This window comes from Salmo trutta, chromosome 25, assembly GCF_901001165.1.
Source record: "Salmo trutta chromosome 25, fSalTru1.1, whole genome shotgun sequence".
Classification (NCBI taxonomy): domain Eukaryota; kingdom Metazoa; phylum Chordata; class Actinopteri; order Salmoniformes; family Salmonidae; genus Salmo; species Salmo trutta.
Genome location: NC_042981.1, coordinates 37675284 through 37696115, shown reverse-complemented (window position 1 = coordinate 37696115; position 20832 = coordinate 37675284). Strand labels below are relative to the sequence as shown.

At 44.7% G+C, this 20832-nt stretch overlaps 1 protein-coding gene across 1 annotated transcript; it reads right to left on the bottom strand.

Moving 5' to 3' along the window:
• Positions 1-6064: 6064 nt before the first annotated feature.
• Positions 6065-19472, bottom strand: LOC115162519 (ADP-dependent glucokinase). Its single transcript, XM_029713886.1, has 6 exons — positions 19115-19472; positions 15385-15544; positions 10311-10501; positions 10140-10236; positions 9853-9989; positions 6065-9360 (listed from the first exon to the last, which is right to left on the bottom strand). Exons 1-6 carry the CDS (start codon positions 19305-19307, stop codon positions 8654-8656), a joined length of 1485 nt encoding a protein of 494 aa, XP_029569746.1. The 5' UTR covers positions 19308-19472; the 3' UTR covers positions 6065-8653.
• Positions 19473-20832: the final 1360 nt, after the last annotated feature.

Here is a 20832-nt window from a genome sequence, read left to right as displayed (position 1 = left end):
GTCCCTGAAGTTTTACATCTGTCTGGGTGTGCTTAAGTCTTTACAATAACTAGAAAATATCAGTAGCTACATTGATGAACTCAGTTGCTGGAGGTAGTTATCTAATTACCATTACATACATCTCCCTCTTTAACTGAGAATCAAAAAGACTTTGAAATAGCATTAGGCTGAATTTGCTAGCTAGCTTTCTTACCTAAAAGAAGAAGCGCTTTGCGGGAAGTCCTCCATGTTGCAATGTGACTACTGGCTACCTACCTGAGTATGTAAACATCACGTTGGTCCCGACTTCCATTTAGCGCGCCAGTCACTGGCATTGTAAAAGGCCGTGCTATGACTGGTCAATAAGGTTGGCAATCATATTTGAGGAACAGGTTATTGTAGATTTGCAAGCACACAAAGATCACATGTACAAGCGCAGGGAGATGCACACTTGACACTTCCTTTCTTAAACCATATATGTTTCTTCTTCACATGTCCACCCGAAAAGTTGCCTTCAGTGACACTCTGGACACTGGGTATGCAGACGATGTAGGGTTGTCCCGAGCCATACCATTAACCAGCATCAAAAGATGACATTTCCATGGGCTTGGAGGCAAAGCAGCTGGCAGAGTGGGCCACATCCAACAACATGCTCCTGAATAGGAAAAAGTCTGGAAATTCAGATGTTTTTTCTGAGACCATCCACAACCTGCACCACTAATCCTAGGAGGACAGGAAGTACTAGTGGTAATAACAACTAAGTATCTTGGTTTTCATCGAGACAAGATGGCGCCGAAGACCATGGCTGACGTTTTACATTCTCCCAACCAATTGTGCAATTTCGTAATTTTTTTTGCATAACTTCTTTTTTTAAATTATTGTGAACATTATGTTGCTGCTACCGTCTCTTATGACTGAAAATAACTTCTGGACATCAGAAAAGCGATTACTCACCGTGGACTGGAAGAAACTTTTTCCTTTAATGAGTCCGACGAGAAGAATATCCTGCTTCCACTGGAACAGGCCCAGGTCCACGCCTTTTGCGTGAACAAAAGACACCGGAAAAGGGGACGCAGATCGGGGATCCTTCTGAGAATCCGGAGGCGAGAGAGGAAACTCCCAATGCCTTCCATTCTTCTTGCTAACATGCAATCGTATTTTTTTTGTTGATGACCTAATATTAAGATTATCGGACAGTATAGAGCTGGCAGGATTTTTCATTCACCGGCAGAATAGAGACGCTACGTCTGGTAAGATGAGGGGTGGGGGTGTGTGTCTTTTTGTCAATAACAGCTGGTGCACGATGTCTAATATTAAAGAAGTCTCAAGGTATTGCTCTCCTGAGGTAGAGTACCTCTTGATAAGCTGTCGACCGCACTACCTACCAAAAGAGTTCTCATCTGTATTATTCGTAGCTGTCTATTTACAACCACAACGCGAAGCTGGCACTAAGACCGCTCTCAACCAACTCTATAAGGCCATAAGCAACGAAGAAAATGCTCACCCAGAAGCGGCGCTCCTAGTGGCCGGGGACTTTAATGCAGGCAAACTTAAATCAGTTTTACCAAAATCTTACAAGCATGTCACGTGCAAACACACAAAAAAAAAATCCTAGACCACCTTTACTCCATACACAGATACATACAAAGCTCTACCCCACCCTCCATTTGGCAAATCTGACCATAATTCTATCCTCCTGATTCCTGCTTACAAGCAAAAACTAAAGCAGGAAGTACCAGTGACTCGCTCAATATGGAAGTGGTCTGATGATGCGGACGCTACACTACAGGACAGTTTTGCTAGCACAGACTGGAATATGTTCCAGGTTTCATCCAATGGCATTGACGAGTACACCACCTCAGTCAGTCATCGGCTTCATCAATAAGTGCATCGATGATGTCGTCCCCACAGTGACTGTACGTACATATCCCAACCAGAAGCCATGGATTACAGGCAACATCGCATCGAGCTAAAGGCTAGAGCTGCCGCTTTCAAGGATGCTTATAAGAAATCCTGCTATGCCCTCAGACCAACCATCAAACAAGCAAAGCGTCAATACAGGATTAAGATTGAATCCTACTACACCGGCTCTGATGCTTGTCGGATGTGGCAGGGATTGAAAACTATTACGGACTACAAAGGGAAAACCAGACGCGAGCTGCCCAGTGACGCGAGCCTACAAGACAAGCTAAATGCCTTATGCTCACTTCGAGACAAGCAACACTGAAGCATGCACGAGAGCACCAGCAGTTCTGGATGACTGTGTGATAACGCTCTCAGTAGCCGATGTGAACAAAACCTTTAAACAGGTCAACATTCACAAAGCCCCTGGGCCAGACGGATTACCAGGAAGTGTACTCAAAGGATGCACGGACCATCTGTCAAGTGTCTTCACTGACATTTTCAACCTCTCCCTGACCAAGTCTGTAATACGTACATGTTTCAAGCAGACCACCATAGTCTCTGTGCCCAAGGAATCGAAGGTAACCTGCCTAAATGATTACCGCCCCGTGGCACTCACATAGGTAGCCATGAAGTGCTTTGAAAGGCTGGTCATGGCTCACATCAACAGCATCCTCCCGGACACCCTATTCGCATACCACTCCAATTCGCATACCGCCCCAACAGATCCACAGATGACGCAAATCGCAATCGCACTCCACACTGCCCTTTCTCACCTGGACAAAAGGAACACCTATGTGAGAATGCTTTTCATTGACTACAGCTCAGCGTTCAACACCCTAGTGCCCACGAAGCTCATCACTAAGCTAAGGACTCTGGGACTAAACACCTCCCTCTGCAACTGGATCCTGGAATTCCTGACGGACCGCCCCCAGGTGTAAGAGTAGGCAACAACACGTCTGCCACGCTAATCCTTAACACTGGGGCCCCTCAGGGGTGTGTACTTAGTCCCCTCCTGTATTCCCTGTTCACCCACGACTGCGTGGCCAAGAACAACTCCAACACCATCATTAAGTTTGCTGACGACACAACAGTGGTAGGCCTGATCACCGACAACGATGAGACGGCCTATAGGGAGGAGGTCAGAGAACTGGCAGTGTGGTGCCAGGACAACAACCTCTCCCTCAATGTGAGCAAGACAAAGGAGCTGATCATGGACTACAGGAAAAGGCTTTCCGAACAGGTCCCCATTAACATGGACGAGACTGTAGTGGAGCGGGTCGAGAGTTAAGTTCCTTGGTGACTACATCACCAACGAACTATCATGGTTCAAACATACCAAGACAGTCATGAAGAGGGCACCCTTTCCCCCTCAGGAGACTGAAAATATTTGGCATTGGTCCCCAGATCCTCAAAAGGCTCTACAGCTGCACCATCGAGAGCATCCTGACCGGTTGCATCACCGCCTGTTATGACAACTGCTCGGCATCTGACCACAAGGCGCTACAGAGGGTAGTGCGAACAGCCCAGTACATCACTGGGGCCAAGCTTCCTGAAATCCAGGACCTATATAATAGGAGCTGTCAGAGGAAGGCCCAAAAAATTGTCAGAGACTCCAGTCACCCAAGTTATAGACTGTTTTCTCTGCTACCACACGGCAAGCAGTACTGGAGTCTAGGACCAAAAGGCTCCTCAACAGCTTCTACCCCCAAGCCATTAGACTGCTGAACAATTCATAAAAATTGCCAACGGACAATATACACTGACCCCCCCCTTTGTACACTGCTGCTACTCTCTGTTTGTTTGTTACCTATACATAGTCACTTTGCCCCCACCTACATGTACAGATTACCTCAACTAGCGTGTACCCCTGCACACTGACTCGGTACCGGTGCAGGGGTATAGCCTCGTTATTGTGGTACTTTTTATTTTAGCATACTTGGTAAATATTTTCTTCTTCTTGAACTGCACTGTTGGTTAAGGGCTTGTAAGCAAGCATTTCACGGTAAAGTCCATACTTGTTGTATTCGGCACATGTGGCAAATAAGGTTTGATTTGACTCTAACCTCAGTGGTGACACATGTGGAGCAGTCAGTGAGGAAGGCCTCAAAACGCCTGCAGTTTGGCTGTTCTTGCCAGAAATGGCCTACCCACTGAAGATCTGGTCAGTCGAACTGGTCAGGCCATATCTATGGAATGCGGTGGAGTGCTGTTAGTAGGATGCCGTACAAAGCAGCAGGCCCAACTAGACCGGGTGCAGAGGAGAGCCTTGAGGATCATCTCCAGAGGTGGAGCAGTCCAACCACAGCTCCCCTCACTGCAGAGCAGGCTGCATGCAGTGCATCTGGTGAAGGACATGCACACTCTTGACCATCCACTGAATGACCTGCTCCAGCCAAAAAGAGGTAACTGCACCACCAGGCTCCTGAGAAACAGCCACGAACTGTCCTGTATAACTGCCCGTACAAACCACCTGCAAAACGCCCCTCTACCCACTGCTATCAGACTATAATAACTCTGGCTTTTAATATTTACATTTCCATCATGAAAAATGTCCTGTAATGTTTTCAATTGTTCAATATTCTATTTGTCACGCATTGTGTTATGTACTTTAAATTCGTGTTTCGCAATTATTAGTAATGTAAATTCTGCATTTCTTCAGTTATCTGTGAGCAAGAATAAATAAAACGCAACATTTATTTTTCTATGATCTCTCAACTATCTCTACAGCTCTTCAACATGAACCTCTGCGACCCCTTTTATCTGAATTCTCCACACGCGCACAACATTATCTTCCGCGTTCGACATTCCTCCCTGCTTCTTTAAATTAAGACATGGAAATTACGCCATATTAACTGCTTTGCTCAAGGGCAGAACGGCAGATTTTTTCAATTTGCCAGCTCAGCTCCTTTCGGTTACTGGCCTAACGCTCTTAACCGCTAGGCTACATGTCGCCCTTGATTAGATAAGTATTCGCCGCCGAGTCAATACATGTTAGAAACACCTTTGGCAGCGATTACAGCGGAGTCTTCTTGGGTAAGTCTCCTAGGTGCTTTGCATACCTGTATTGTGCAATATTTGCCCATTCTTCAAGCTCTGTCAAGGTGTTGGATCATGGCTAAACAGCAATTTAAGTCTTGCCATAGATTTTCAAGCAGACTCAACTTTAACTTGGCCACTCAGTAGCACTCACTGTCTGCTTTGGTAAGTACAGATTTTGCTTTGTTGTAGGTTATTGTCCTGCTGAAAAGCAAATTCCAGACACCAGAAAGTGTCTGGTATAAAGCAGACGAGAGCAGGTTTTCTAGGATTTGCCCGTGCTTAGTTATTTCCCGTTTCTTTTCAGCCTGGAAAAATAAAACTCTCGTGTTAACCGATGTCAAGCATACCCATACCATGATGTAGCCACCACCATATTTGAAAACAAGGAAGTAGTTACTAAGTGTACAAAATCCTTCCCTTCCTACCTGGAGGGGAGCCCTCCCCTCATTGGTCACCACACACCTCCATCAAAGCTTGTTAAGAACAAACACATCCACCTGAAAGAGGCGGGGCTACCCCTTTAAATGCCCCACGCACAACAATTAAAATGAAATACCTTGGCCACCGCACTCATGCAATACTCAGTCAACAACGCATCTCTAGTGGTCCATGCTGGTTTTGTTGAAAGAGAACTAAATGACTGCAGATGGGGAATTTACATGGATAGCCCTGCCTCTTTCAGGTGGATGGGATTGTTCTTAGCGAGCTTTGATGGAGGTGTGTGGCGACCAATGAGGGGAGGGCTCCCCTCCGGGTAGGAAGGGAGTCATTTTTATTTTTTATTTACTCTCAGTGATGCGTTGTGAATCTATAAAATACCATTCAATAATGCCCCAGTATCTTTGATGAGCACACTAATTAAAAGGGTCTGCACTAGGGATATTCAGCTCTTACCCTACAAGGTCCGGAGCCTGCTGGTTTTCTGTTATACCCGACAATTAATTGCACACACACCTGGTGTCCCAGGTCTAAATCAGTCACTGATTAGAGGGCAACAATGAAAAAGTGGAGCTGGCTGTGAGGCCCAGAGTGGAGTTTGAGGGGTCTACACTTTGATGGCTCAAGAGTGTGTCTGAGATTCAGACATGGCTTGAATGAGAAATGACTTTCTGGAAATAAGAGACAGGATAGACACCAGAAGTTGGAATGTGTGTTTCTTTATTTCTTCCAAGTCACTCAGAATAAACTAATCCACGTGGCTTTGAGCCAACCTCCCTTCCATGTACTGTGTGATACACCCAACCCACCAAGTCCTCCAATCCATCTGGAAGTGCACTACATGGCCAAAAGTATGTGGACACCTGCTCGTCCAACATCATTCCAAAATCATGGGCATTAATAAGGAGTTGGTCCCCCCCCTTTGCTGCTATAACAGCCTCCCCTCTTCTGGGAAGGCTTTCCACCAGATGTTGGAACATTGCGCCAGAGAACATGTTTTCCACTGCTCCAGAGTCCAATGGATGAGAGCTTTAGATTTCTCCAGCCGACGCTTGGCATTGCACATGGTGATCTTAGGCTTGTGTGTCCACATACATAGTTAAGGTCTCCCAGAGCCTACAGAAATTACACATCTCCTGAACAGCCCAGTTAGTCCCTGAGACAACAATGTCAGATGGCCAGAGCAACGCACACACATTCACGCATGCACACAGGTATGTTCCGCAAGCATGCACACTCACGCATAACATGCGTGTCTGGACAAGCAGGCGCAGACAGGCAGGAACGCACACACACACACACACACACACACACACACACACACACACAAGCTTGCAGATCAGTCACTCAGAGGGGTGGACACTTGAAGTGGCATGGTGTTCGGTCTCAAAATAAATGCAGCCTTTGGTAGAAGGCAGTAGAGAAACCCTGTCAAGCATACAGGCTTCATCTACATCTCATTAGTACAGTGGCTTCCTCTCATATGAAGATTTGAGATGTGTGCAGCTAATTAAATAAAGGAAACCGGGAGAGAAAGCCAGACTGTTGGGATGCACCCGGCCTCCCTTCACAGCAGATGAGATCACGGGCTGTTCTCCATAGAAAAGTACATTTCAAATGACAAACGTCTGTCTGATATTATTTTGCAGTCACTTTTAGCCAAAGCGCCTTACAGTTAACACATTCAGTGTGCGGTATGTGTGGCCCATGCAGGAATCATTCAAACAACTTTGAGGTCCTAATGTGTTTGTGTGTGTGTGTGTGATGCAATGATATGATACAGAGTGAGGAGGTCATGGGAAGAATACATACTCATGTAAAGGGTCAAATAGTTTCACATTGCAGACATAAGAGAAACACTCCCCGTTGTCAATCATTAAATCAGCGCGAAGACATTACAGCGGATTGTGTGTACAGGCCAGATTGAGTTTAGCATCAGGCAACAATACGCTTATACATTAAATCATTTTTTTTTTTTTACTAATTATAGGCTGTATTTACACAGGAAGCCCAATTCTGATATTTTGCCCAATGAGCTGATCGAATTGGTCGAAAGATCAATTAGTGAACAAATATCCAAATTGGGCTGCTTGTATGAACGCAGACCTAGACATAGGAGTTAAGTCTCATATGCCTCCAGCATTAAACCTGGTTCACACGAAACCAGAAAAAAAACAGTCACAGATATCAAACTAAAGCTTTCCCTGGAGTAAAAAAGAAGAAGAAAGAATCAGAACATTAGAACACAGGGATAGAACGTCTGAAACAGTGGAACTGATGGAATGTTGGGGTTTTTGTGTCGATATCCTGGGAGAGAATGGAATGAATAACTATGACAACAGCTCCAACTAGGCAGATACGGATCTATGTAAGAGACTACAGGGAAAATAGTGGATGTGTGATGCGTGTGTGTGTCTGGACCTTTCCACGACCGACCGACACACATGGTTGAGGAAACCCCACAGCAGGGGTGTATTAACGAGGAACTAAACAGAACCTATTTGAATGTGTCCAATAAACTTTTTTTCCTGTTTGTTTCTGGTTGAGGAAATACTATATATCCCAGGGGGGGTTTATGGGTAGTATTATTAGATGTGTTCCATCTTCTGACGGAATGAGAGAACCAGCTGCCCGTCTTGACATGGTCTGTCTGACAGGAAGTATAGAAGTCTGGAGTGTGTGAGTCTCAGCTGGGTCATACTGCTCAGAGAGGACAGGAGAGAAATGAGCTCAGGAGGAGAGCGGGGAGAGGAGATAAAAAGAGAGCGAGAGAGAGAGAAGGGGAGCAGGCTCGGCCCTGCCGCAGACACACTGGACCCTGCGTTAGCATTGCACCGGCAACACAACATAAACATGAAACAATCAAAAACAAAAATCAACACACCTAAAACCAGAATGATAAAAGTCTTCACATGTTATGGGAAGGGTTGTCTGTCTTTCTGTCCGTTCGGCTGACTGACTGAAAACAGACGTGGAATTTATTCAAGGAGTCTGTGGAGCTCCAGAGAGCTAGCCAGCTATCACAGCTCTCTGTGTTACCCTTTGCCACGTTAGCCTAGCGGTGAATCCTAGGGGGCCAACAATCCTAGTGGAGAGCTACTGGGTGTGCTGGCTTTTGCTCTGGGCCTACCTATCAGATACTCACGAGGATCTTGTCTAGTTGAATTCAGTGTGTTAGAGTAGGGCTGGAGCAAAAGAGTACACACCCACCACCTACCCACCAGGAGCAAAGGTGGCCGCCCATGTTAAGCTAACGCTTCGTCAGAGTTAGCCGTTCGTCGCAAACAATGGCTCAGATCTGCAGCACCAGTCCTGCGGCGGAGATGTTGTCCCCTCCCCCGGCCGTCTGGTAAACCTCGGTGCACACCAGGACGGGCGCCACACAGATCTCATAGTCCTCCTCGTGCCAGCAGCTGACGGGCCTGGTCTCCTCTAGAGGGATCCGCTGGCTGCCCTCCTTACTACTCACCGAGAACGACTCGTCCATGATGAGGCGCGCCTTGCTGGGGTCGATGTCCGGCGAGCCGCACACGTGGCGGTTGGCGGTGAGCGAGGCCTTGGCCACGGCAGACATGGTGTTCTTCCACTGGGAGCCGCGCGTCACGATCATGGCCTGGAACGCCAGGGTGTGAACGTGGAGCCGGGTCAGCGGCCGGCCTTTGGCACTAGTGGCGTAAGCGCCCATGTCGCTATCCTCATTAGCGTCGCGGTAGCGCTGGTTGACCAGGCGGTAGAGCGCCCTCATCTGGTCGAGGACGGTAGCAACGCGAGGGTTAGGGTCAGAGAGCACGGTGATGTTGGAGCCCCTCAGAAGGCTGAGCAAGTTGGGCAGCTCCTGCTCGTTCATCCCCAGAGAGTCGGCGTGGGGCAGGACCAGATGCAGCAGGTCCCCCATTAGACCCTCATCCACGAAGCTGGCCATCTCAAAATGGACGCCCGTACGAGGGGAGGAGGAGGAGAGGAGACTGCCCAGCCGAGAGAGCAGTGCTTCCCGCTCACCTGGAGAGAGAGAGAGAGAGAGAGAGAGAGAGAGAGAGAGAGAGAGAGGGAGAGAGAGGGAGAGAGATGCTGTTAGAGGGGTAGAGAATTTATCCAAAGTAGTCAAACCAGTCTGACAGCACAAAGGCATGTTCCTGGCCAAAAAAAACACAGCATTGGATACATCCCCACACCCTCCCTATAAACACACATATGTGCTTCCTATGCCGGCTGAGTGCTAGTGGCCTGTGTGACTGAGGCAGCAGAGCTATTGAATAGAGGCAGGCAGGGTTAATCCACTTGAATACCAACAGTCTACTCTCTCCCTCTCCTCCCCTCCGCATCCCTCTCCCTCTCCTCCCGTCCGCTACTCTCTCCCTCTCCTCTCCGCTACTCTCTCCCTCACCACAACACAGACCACTATAATACCAACTGTCTGTCACTCAATGGGAACCAGCTCTGCTCTGAAAACACCTCCCAATTGGGGAACAAGCTGGCAGAGTATCCTCTCACCCTGTTGGAAGGGGAAGCTGTCCATCATCTGGAGCCCGCCCACCACCAGCAGGTCAGGGTGGAAGTCCTGTAGCTTCACCTCAAAGTCCTGAAGCGACGCCAGGTACGGGTTATGGTCATCACTGTGGACTATGTACCTGGACACACACAGGTTAGTGACACAGGGCAAGGGTTATAATGGAGTACATCACAGGTACACGCGCACGCAGAGTGATGGTCCTGATATACAACCACACCATGAATAATCTAACTCTGTTCATCTCACACCCTCTAGTATTAACACACACCTGTTGGCTCTGCGGGCGGTGTACTGGCCCCAGGTGGCTCCTGATGGGTACTCCAGGATCAGATGGATATCAGGCTCCTCCACCACATTACCTGCAACTGGATAGACAGAGGGGGTGGGAGGTGGGTGGGGGATGGCATCAAGGAGGGAGGTGTTGCGTGTGTGTGTGTACCTGTGATGTGCTGGGACAGTATGTCAGCGAAGTCGGGGCTGAAGCTCCCCCCTAGCAACACGTCGCAGCCCTCGGTTGCCATGCGACCAGCCATCACCGGGGCATTGCCACCTATGGCCCAGCGGTTGTCGGGCAACTCACGGGATGCCTCGACCAGCTGACTGAACAAGGTGTCATTTATGACAAACCGCCTGAGAGGAGAGGGGGGGATGGAAGGTGTACCAGAAAAAGGAGGGAGGGTTAGAATGTAGAAACTTCACAGATTATAAAAGTTACACAACCAAGCCCAGGAAAACATTTTAGAAGAGTGTGTGTGTGTGTGTGTGTGTGTGTGTGTGTGTGTGTGTGTGTGTGTGTGTGTGTTAGAGCTGAGCGATTATTGCTTTTTAAGGTTGGTTCGTTTTTATAAAACAATTGATGGATTCTGGGTTCTAACTCCTAAACTTGGGACAGGGTTAATTATCAGGTATCCTATTGAAATAGTGAGTGCTTAGGTTTAGCGGGTCTACACCAGAAGTTAATGGTTATCTGTAGGAGGAAGGTATATGGTGGGTGCAATAAGCTTGGAATGTGCTGAGCGTAGGGAAAACGATCACGTGGCAGCATTGATAAGGGGAGAGCGCCAGGGATTAGTGATGAAGGGGGTCGAGGTCAGGTTAAGGTAGAAGGAAAAGCTTATTGCCTGTATCACTTAGTTTCCTGCCTAGCAATAAAGGTACAATGTTTAGCGAGAAAGAGGAGACTCCACCCAAAGTGGCGTACATATACCACCACTATTGTAACCATGTCTTTGTCTGTTCAGCTGGTTTAAGCTTTCATAGTGTCCGTCGAGGTCTAACTCTGATAATTAGAACCTAACAGTTGGCGCTGCGAGCAGGGTTCACCATGATTTATAGTCAAACCAGAGTCCAGATCAGTGGAGCAGGAGCTGGCAACAAACAAGGTAGGCACAATTCCTACACCTGTTTCCACTCATTTTGACATCTTGGGGAGATGAGAATCGTAGGCTGAACAATTATAGGATATGGACCTAGAACGCCTGAGTTTATTCAGTAGGCCCATTGAGAAACAACCGGTCATAAATATATGGTGTAGGGTAGGTTCCATAAGGATAGGTCCTGAGTGGAGGTTTTCCTCTGAGAACCAGGGAAATGTGGTGTAGGGTAGGTTCCATAAGGATAGGTCCTGAGTGGAGGTTTTCCTCTGAGAACCAGGGAAATGTGGAGTAGGGTAGGTTCCATAAGGATAGGTCCTGAGTGGAGGTTTTCCTCTGAGAACCAGGGAAATGTGGAGTAGGGTAGGTTCCATAAGGATAGGTCCTGAGTGGAGGTTTTCCTCTGAGAACCAGGGAAATATGGTGTAGGGTAGGTTCCATAAGGATAGGTTCCTCTGCAAGATCCATGAGTGACATTACAGTGTAGGTTCCGTATAGGATAGGTTCCTAGTAGGGGTATTCCCCTGTGAGATCTGTAAAAGGGATGAAAGTCCCAGCAGTGACAGTGAGGCAGTAGAGTGTATGTGGATAATGATAAGGTTGCCTATAAATTCTGAAGTAAAGCCACATGCATGATTAAAAGTAAAGCAATAAGATACTGGAACACTGTTTGTGTTACGTGTATCAGCAGTAGCAATAAGGAGAAAGGTTGGTTTATGCCCTATGGGGAGGGGGAACCATAACATATGTGGAAATAGGAAGACAAGTGTGAATCATTTTGGTAATGTGTTATCAACAACAGTGATATTTGAGGTGTAACACTGAAATAAGACATTAGGTCATCCGTATTCTCCAGTAATACATTTGCAGACGCTATAGTATTGGTTCTAATACAAGGTATTAAGTGCCGTGTCCAATTAATATGCAGAAATACCCTAACTATTATCCTGGGAAGTGGGTAGCGCTACCTTGGAAAATAGTTAATCGAAGGTGTGTATTAGAGACGGGAGTGAAGAAATAAACACCCTGGACACCGTCGGGAGAGGTTTGGGAATAATAATTATTGAAATGGCGACAGGCGGCCCCGATTCCCCCTGTAAAGCGGAGCTAGAGGATTTTAATAAAGCCATGGAGGCGCTGAAAGAAGCGCACGAGCATTCTACCAATTCGGCTCAAATATCGGAAACATTTTGCAAACTGGATAAAATTGGGCAACATTTCCCTATTGACGGAAAATTAAAATCAAATAAAGAACTCACAATGACATCATTGAGAAATCGCAAGCTCAATATACAAGTTTTAATGTCGGTGTTTTATCAACAGAAGAGTATAACCGATAGAAATGAAATTAGTAGATGTACTCAGCGGCAAAAAGACGGTACTGGAGTGCATTGATAGAATTTGCACTTCGGCTTTGATGGCAGGTTTGAAACCGGTGATCAAAGCGGCAATTGCAGGGGGTAGTGTATGAAATAGAGCAGGATGCTTTGAGTGGAATATAACTCCGCTCAGTTCGCAGACGTGCGAGGGGTTAATACGGCCACATTGAAAGTCACTAACAGCGTTTTCAAAGGCCAAGGTAAGAAAGAAAAGTAGCGAAAAAAAACAAAAGCGTAGGGAGATAGCTCCCTGTTTTAGATGTGGGGCTATCGGGCATTGGAAGAATGAGTGTAAGGTGGTCCTGGAACCTGCTGCATTCGGAGGAAATGCTGCTATATAAGCGTTTGCAACAAATCCTCGAGAGCAGCGAGACAGGGACATTTTACATAGCAGTGAATGGCCTCAGTTCGATCAACAGTGGTTCAGAGACAACTTTTTAATAGATGGCAGGGATTAAATATCGCGGATTCCTTATGATGAGAAATTGGCTAAATTTGCCACAGGAAAATGTATTTTGGGTTGAAGAATCTAGGCGAAATGCCAGGGGGATGGATTCTAAAGAAGTAACAAATTATAATTATCTGGCCAAACACTCCTTGCAAACTCAGAAAATCTTGGGAGGTTTTTAATCTCATGAGACATTATGTAGTTTTATTATCAAATAGATTTACATTTTATGTCGTCTTATTCTGAAATAGATTTCTAGAATGGACAAAAGAGTGGTGGGGGTCACGAGGAATTAGCATAGGGGTTACCAAACCTAAAATGAATTTTACTTTTTTTTTGTTCATGAACATGGTGGTGCAGTGGTTATGGAGAATCATTGATTCATAATGAATACTTTTGGATGGGGGGGGGGGGGGGGGGGATTCATTATCTCTCTATGGAGTGTTTCCCGAGACTGTGGTATTGGGGAGAGCAGTTAGTGATATTCGGCAGATTTAAGTATAAATGTATCTGTATTAGGCCATAAAACAGAGTTCCCAGATAACGCTTGTTCATGTGTTTTTGATCTACGGTTTACCACACACCCCAGCACGCAACTTACAGGTTATGAATATGCGTTAGTGGTGTTGATACTGAGAGATTTATTTTGTGGGGTCTTTCAATTTGGTATGCAGAATGATGGAAATGTTAGAAATGTTTTTAAAGGGGTTTCGGAAGGACAGGGAAAGAAAAAGGAGAGGAAATATTTAATGGTGTCGAATGCCCCTGTATCCTGACTTTCTGGTGAGGCCTGATCAATCTCACTAAAATGATCGAAACAGGTGGGGTTTAATTATAAAAATGAATGAGAAACACCAGTCTATTCTATTTTACCATTACTTTATGGGATACCATTATTTCCTTATGGAGTTATCAAGAGTTGTAATTCTAAGTTGATTGCTAAATCAAAAATAAACTAACTTGAATAACCAATGTGAGTCATGTGTTCAATGGGGAAATTACAAGTTCCCTGGCCTTTGGGTAAATACACAAATGTATTTTGTTCAGTCTGCATATAGAAGGAAAAAAATATGTTAATGAGAGTTGACAGTTACTCCAAATGGATTGTGATATGTGTATTGCTGATTTCATTTTTGTCTCTGTTCCGATACAAATTTCACCAGATTGGGTCTGATGGATTGTTGGGATTCCCCATGGGTTAGGGTGTTAACTCCCTGATCTGGTAACTCTTCCGAGAGGTCGCCAGAAAAATAAGGGAGTATGAACTAATTTTGAAAATGGTTTCAACAGTAACAGTAAGTTATGCTTTGACATTTGTCAGAGATAATGTTAAGAAAATGTGGAATGTAACAATTTGTCATAGTCAATGCTTGTCTGGATTTCCTGAATCAGAATGAATTTAACTGAACTGTTGTTCTGATCTGTCCTCTCTTGAGGTTATCATGGAAGGTGACGTCAGATCGTGTCTTTATGCATGGCAGGAATAGTTTGACCACAAACACTGTGTGAACCTCAAAACCCTCCCTAACCGGCTGAAGACAGAGCAACAAAGGCGTTCAATGCGACAGTGACTTAACACTCCAATCTGAGCGCATGTGGAGTGAGCATGGAGAGAGATCCCGTTCAAACTTCTTTCATGCTCCTGGTGTACTGGTGGGAAAAATGGATGAGACAGAATGTTGGTAGCTCAGGTGAGAGACTTGTGTACTTGGGAAAAATAGATGTATTTATTTGGATATTGAAAAATCGGGACATTACCATGGGCCATCAAATGTGACAAGCAAGAATTACATGTGCCGTTGGGAAGATGAACTGTAACGCTATCTGAAGACACGCTAGAATGATAAGTGCCGGAAGAAAGGGGGGGGGGGGGGGGGGTCAACCATGCCCGTTATTGTTTAATTGGGGTATCAGGTTTACGGAGGAAGGTCTAACAAAATGTATCACAGTTTTCGAGTTCAGTTTCACATAAAAATGCTTTAATTAAATGCATTATGAAATATGACCTTAATTATTTTATTACTTTTTAATTGAAATTCCAAAGCCAAATACTGAGAACATTCAATTGTCTCCAACACCATAAAACCATCGATATGAGCCCCCATGATGGTAGAGACTAATTACTGTGTGCTTACCACTTTATTTACTAAAATATTTCTGTTGTGTATATTGATCTGGTCTGTAAGGATAGTGTGTGTGTGTGTGAAACCGAATGCCTTTGTAAAGGATCGCAGACTTTGTCCTTTACACCATGCACTTTAACACCATGCACTAGAAATGTCACAAGACACACAAGGGGGCTTGGCCACTTACTCTGAGGCGGCTCCCGGGGCAAAGAAGTAAGCGAAGCTCTGTGCCAGCTGATCAGCGTTCTCTATGTAGTCATGGTGGAGAGGCTGGCCTGTGGGCGGCAGGCCAATCTTATTCAGCAACGTCACCCCATCCACGATGACGTCAACACAACCCCCTAAACCTGGAGGAAGAGAGAGAAAAGGTGAGAACAGTATTTAACTCTACACAATCACAAAGCAACCCCCGAATCTCAGAGAGAGACAGACACACAGAGAGACGAGAACATAATTTGATGCCCTCAGCACAGCCACCAATCCCCCCCCCCCCAATTACTTCCACTGCCCCGCCTGCCCCAACATTCATATAGAGTGAGAGAGGTAACACTCCCAGTACTCTGACAGATGTACTAAGTGGCAGAGGGGAGTGAGATACAGTTGGAGTCGAAAGTTAACATACACCTTAGCCAAATACATTTAAACTCAGTTTTTCACAATTCCTGACATTTAATCCCAGTAAACATTCCCTGTCTTAGGTCAGTTAGGATCACCGATTTATTTTAAGAATGTGAAATAATATAATAGTAGAGAGAATGATTTAATCTTTTATTTCTTCCATCACATTCCCAGTGGGTCAGAAGTTCACATATACTAATTGAGTGTTCGGTAGCATTGCCTTTAAATTGTTTAACTTGGGTCAAACATTTCAGGTAGCCTTCCACAAGCTTCCCACAATAAGTTGGGTGAATTTTGGCCCATTCCTCCTGACAGAGCTGGTGTAACTGAGTCAGGTTTGTAGTTCTTGATCGCACACACTTTTTCAGTGCTGCTCACAAATTTTCTATAGGCTTGAGGTCAAGGCTTTGTGATGGCCACTCCAGTACCTTTACTTTATTGTCCTTAAGCCATTTTGCCACAATTGTCCATTTGGAAGACCCATTTGCAACCAAGCTTTAACTTCCTGACTTACGTCTTGAGATGTTGCTTCAATATAGCCACATATTTTCCTCCTCATGATACCATCTATTTTGTGAAGTGCACCAGTCCCTCCTGCAGCAAAGCACCCCCACAACATGATGCTGCCACCCTCCGTGCTTCATGGTTGGGATGGTGTTCTTCGGCTTGCAAGCCTCCCCCTTTTTCCTCCAAATATAACGATGGTCATTATGGCCAAACAGTTCTATTTTTGTTTCATCAGACCAGAGGACATTTCTCCAAAAAGTACAATCTTTGTCTCCATGCGCAAATGCAAACCATAGTCTGGCATTTTTATGGCAGTTTTGAAGCAGTGGCTTCTTCCGTGCTGAGCGGCCTTTCAGGTTATTTCGATATAGGACTCGTTTTAATGTGGATATAGATTCTTTTGTACCCGTTTCCTCCAGCATCTTCACAAGGTCCTTTGCTGTTTTTCTGGGATTGATTTGCACTTTTCGCACCAAAGTATGTTCATCTCTAGGAGACAGAATGCGTCTCCTTCCTGAGCGGTATGACGTCTGCGTGGTCCCATGGTGTTTATACTTGCGTACTATTGTTTGTACAGATGAACATTGTACCTTCAGGAATTTGGAAATTACCCCCAAGGATTAAGCAGACTTGTGGAGGTCTACAATATTTTTTCAGAGGTCTTGGTTGATTTCTTTTGATTTTTCCATGATGTCAAGCAAAGAGGCACTGAGTTTGAAGGTAAGCCTTGAAATACATCCACAGGTACACCTCCAATTGACTCAAATGATGTCAATGTGCCAATCAGAAGCTTCTAAAGCCATGACAGTTTCTGGAATTTTCCAAGCTGTTTAAAGGCACAGTCAACTTAGTGAATGTAATCTTCTAACCCACTGGACTTGTGACACAGTCAATTATAAGTGAAATAATCTGTCTGTAAACAATTGTTGGAAAAAGGACTTGTGTCAAGCACAAAGTAGATGTCCTAACCGACTATCCAAAACTATAGTTTGTTAACAAGAAATTTGTGGAGTGGTTGAAAAACGAGTTATAATCACTGAAATATCACTTCTTATTTAGTGTAAGATTCAAAAAGGCTTTCAATAAGGGCAGGTGTCCTTTACCTTAAAAACACAAAAAAGATTGATCTTAAAAGGGAATTTTATGCATTTTGAATTGGGATGTGACAAATGTAAAAATAAAAAATACATCTAAAAAGTTTAAAATGCCATTTTGTTTTAATTTTAACGATAAAATGACGTGTTTCACAATTCAGATATGGTCCTGCATGACCACTAAGGAGGCAACGCAGTTCAATCTACCGCAGTCCTGACAGCCTAACCAGACAGCGCTTACCTTACTGCTGTCCCCACCCACTCAGCAGCAATGGTATTAATGCCGTTTTAGGTTCTCTGTTGTCTCTCTCCTCCATGGTCTCAGTTGTCAGTACATGGGACTTCATGTCCCACTTTTCATCAATGTGATGGCTCGTTACACTGATGTATGACAGTGTGTTCATAGACGTCCAACAATCTGTTAGCGCCACGTATGGTGTTTTGAGAGCTTGCGCTTTGTGCTTGCAGTGCAATCATTGTACAATTTCTCCATCAGGGCCTTCACGGTTTTTCATCAAAGCATCTTTTAGCCTGGTTCTAGATATGCTATTAGGGTATTGAAGCAGACATCCTCTACAATTGGCTGCATATCAACTGCAATCATTTCTGTAATCATTTGATTACTGTCGCTTATCGCACTGGTGCCAGCAAAGGGTTGGGTCTCCCTTTGAGCATTCCATCTGTACTGCAGCTCTGTTCCACCACGCAATGTTTGCATTTAAATCACCTTCTCAAAAGTATTGCCATAGAGGACTTCGCTGCTGTCGCTTCCCTAACTCACCATCTGCCATTTTTTCCAACTATTAATGACCATGACGTGCGGAGCACTTTATATCCGCGGCAAATAAAATAAAAGGTTTTCGGTTAGGGATTTTTTTTTCTAAACATTAACCATCCCAAACTCGTTTAAACATCACAAAGCTACTTTTTTTTTACCCTTTTTTTCAGTAGATGTTGGCGTTTTCGCCATGTCCTCTGGGGTTATTCATCAACTTCCACAAAAAATATAAGCCATCAAATATTTCAAATTCATTATTTTATAATCATAGTTCAAGTCTCATCAATAACTTTTTTTTTCTCATGATTACTGTATTTATTATTATTTAAGATGTGCGTGTCACTGATATCACTTTCCACTCTGTTAGTTTGTTGTAATTCTCCTTTAAGAAAACAACCCCTTCCTACAATGACACCACATTCAGTGTCGTCGCTTCTTTTGTGCAAAAAACGGTGCAAAGTTCAATAAATATAAAAAACACTCAGTTGTATCTATTTTTCACGTTGTTAGTCTGTATTTCCCACTCATACATTTCCATCCTGTTAGGCTAAATTATAGAGAAAATTAACAAAATGTCTAAATCTATGTTAGAGAAGTTAAAATACTGCGAACTCAATCAGCTCACTCACAGAGCTATGGCTAATTTACACCTGTAAGGTTCCTCCATCCACCATGTTAGAAGTATGCAGTTTGGAAAATGTACCAACAAATGTTAAGTGACAGAGTTTGACTAATATATTTTTCTGAAAGTCTAACGTCCTTTCTCTGATAGAATACAACAAAAATACAAAGATATACTGTCCAAAAGGCACTGGTTTGTAGGAATGACCCTCCTCTCTGCGCGTCAAAGTAAGGACTAAGGTTAGCTGACGTTAGCTAGCTAACTGATGCTAGGCTAGCTTGTCATATAGGATTCTCACCTATCGCCACCCTGGGTCTGGCGTTGTTCATCCCCACTTTGCTTTCAGCCCGCAGTAGGGAGGACAGCACCGTGTCAAGCCTGTCATCTAGTCCTGACTGCCCTGGAGATCGGAACCAGTACGCCAGCAGAACCATTGCGAGGGACGCTGCTGTCCCATACTTCATCAATGAAAACCCGCTTCCTTGCTCCATGGCCAGTGGCTGTGGACTGGCCAGCACTCCTCCAGGCAACAGCTACGACGAGTCTAGCAAACAAACTGGATTGACAAAACAAGTGTCCCTGGGGAGGCGGTTGTGTTGTTGGTTGGTTTCAAGCGTGAATACAGGGTCAGCCCCGCGAAGCTGCGGAGGAGGAGTGACAAGAAAGCGGAAGTAGCTGGCTAAGGTCACATTTTGGTTAGTGCAATCCGAGATCCTTGGGACGGCCCTACCCCAAAACCCCCGACCAAATATTTGTTTAGCTCAGCCTCTCATTGTTATATCTATGCCCTAACCGTAACTATTTAAATGGGCGTCCAAATGGTCCCTGATAGTGAGGATCCACTGATTATCCATTATACTGGGTTTCCACTAGTTATCAGGGCCACAGGAAAAATTGGCCATAAAAATAAAAATGCTTTTTGGTCTTAATTTAAGGTTAGCAGTGTTGTTAAGGTTAGGGTTTAAAATCACATTTTAAAGAAACATTTAAGAAATTTTTGGCTGTGGTAACTACTGACTACCATTATATTGACCTGATGCTCTAGTGCCCTCAAACTCAGCTTGTTTTCATTGGTAATCTCTAATCAGGGACTGATTTAGACCTGGCACACTAGGTGATGCAATTAATTATCAGGTAGAACAGAAAACCAGCAGTTGAATAACCCTGCTCTAGTGGCTTCCCAGCCAAAACAGTTCAGAAGAGTTCGTGCATATATTATGACGACATTTTGTGACGGTTTTGTTTGTTTTGCACTCCGGTAAGGTTTCTTTCCGCTGTTCGGGCACGAGCGGAGGATAATAGTTGGGTCAGGTTCAGTTATTTTTCTTCTGGTTATCTAGATCTCTGGCGCCCTCGTGAGGCGTCAAACCGTAAGCGTAAAGCATCAGACAAGCTCAATGCACATAGTTGGTTTTATTAAAACACATAAGGAGTGTCTATATATGTAAAAATACACATAAAACATTTTGGAGCACTTGATTGGTAGAAAGAACAGACTACTTTCGGTCTACCAATATTTTTTTTTAGTCTGTGACAGCCCTACATTCAATACAGCATCCCTCAAGCCCTCACCATAACCCTCCCTATAACTAACTTGCTATACTGCCAACAACCATTAGGCTACGTACAGAAGGGCTTTGCAGTGGCAATTTGGTGATAACAGTCGCCTAGAATTTTCACTGCGCCAAGCCGCCACCTTTTCTACACAAGTCCCACTACGACTGCGCTGCTTATATTGCTAGTGGCAGCAACATAGCCCTACCGTAATGACGCGAGTACACCAGTCAGCTTTTATTCAATAGCTCTTTTCACATAACTGCTGTGCATTCAGTGGCTTTTACCTGTCACTGTGGCCAAAGTCTGTCAAAATATAGCTAAGATTTTTCACAATGTGTTACTCAATCAAAATGTCTGTCTTTGCCCAGAGCAATAGAAATATACTTATTTTATAAATGAGACATCAGAACACATAAACTGACATTCACTGGCAGTGTGCATGGCCAATTGGTGCTTTTG

What these genes read in the sequence shown, in the direction of transcription:
- LOC115162519 (XM_029713886.1), bottom strand. Translation starts at nt 19,307, where the DNA reads ATGGAGCAAGGAAGCGGGTTTTCATTGATGAAGTATGGGACAGCAGCG. An exon ending in CAGACCCAGGGTGGCGATAG is followed by an intron (nt 15,545 to 19,114) that starts GTGAGAATCCTA and finishes CTCTTCCTCCAG; the next exon opens with GTTTAGGGGGTTGTGTTGAC. An exon ending in ACCGCCCGCAGAGCCAACAG is followed by an intron (nt 9,990 to 10,139) that starts GTGTGTGTTAAT and finishes GTGTGTGTCCAG; the next exon opens with GTACATAGTCCACAGTGATG.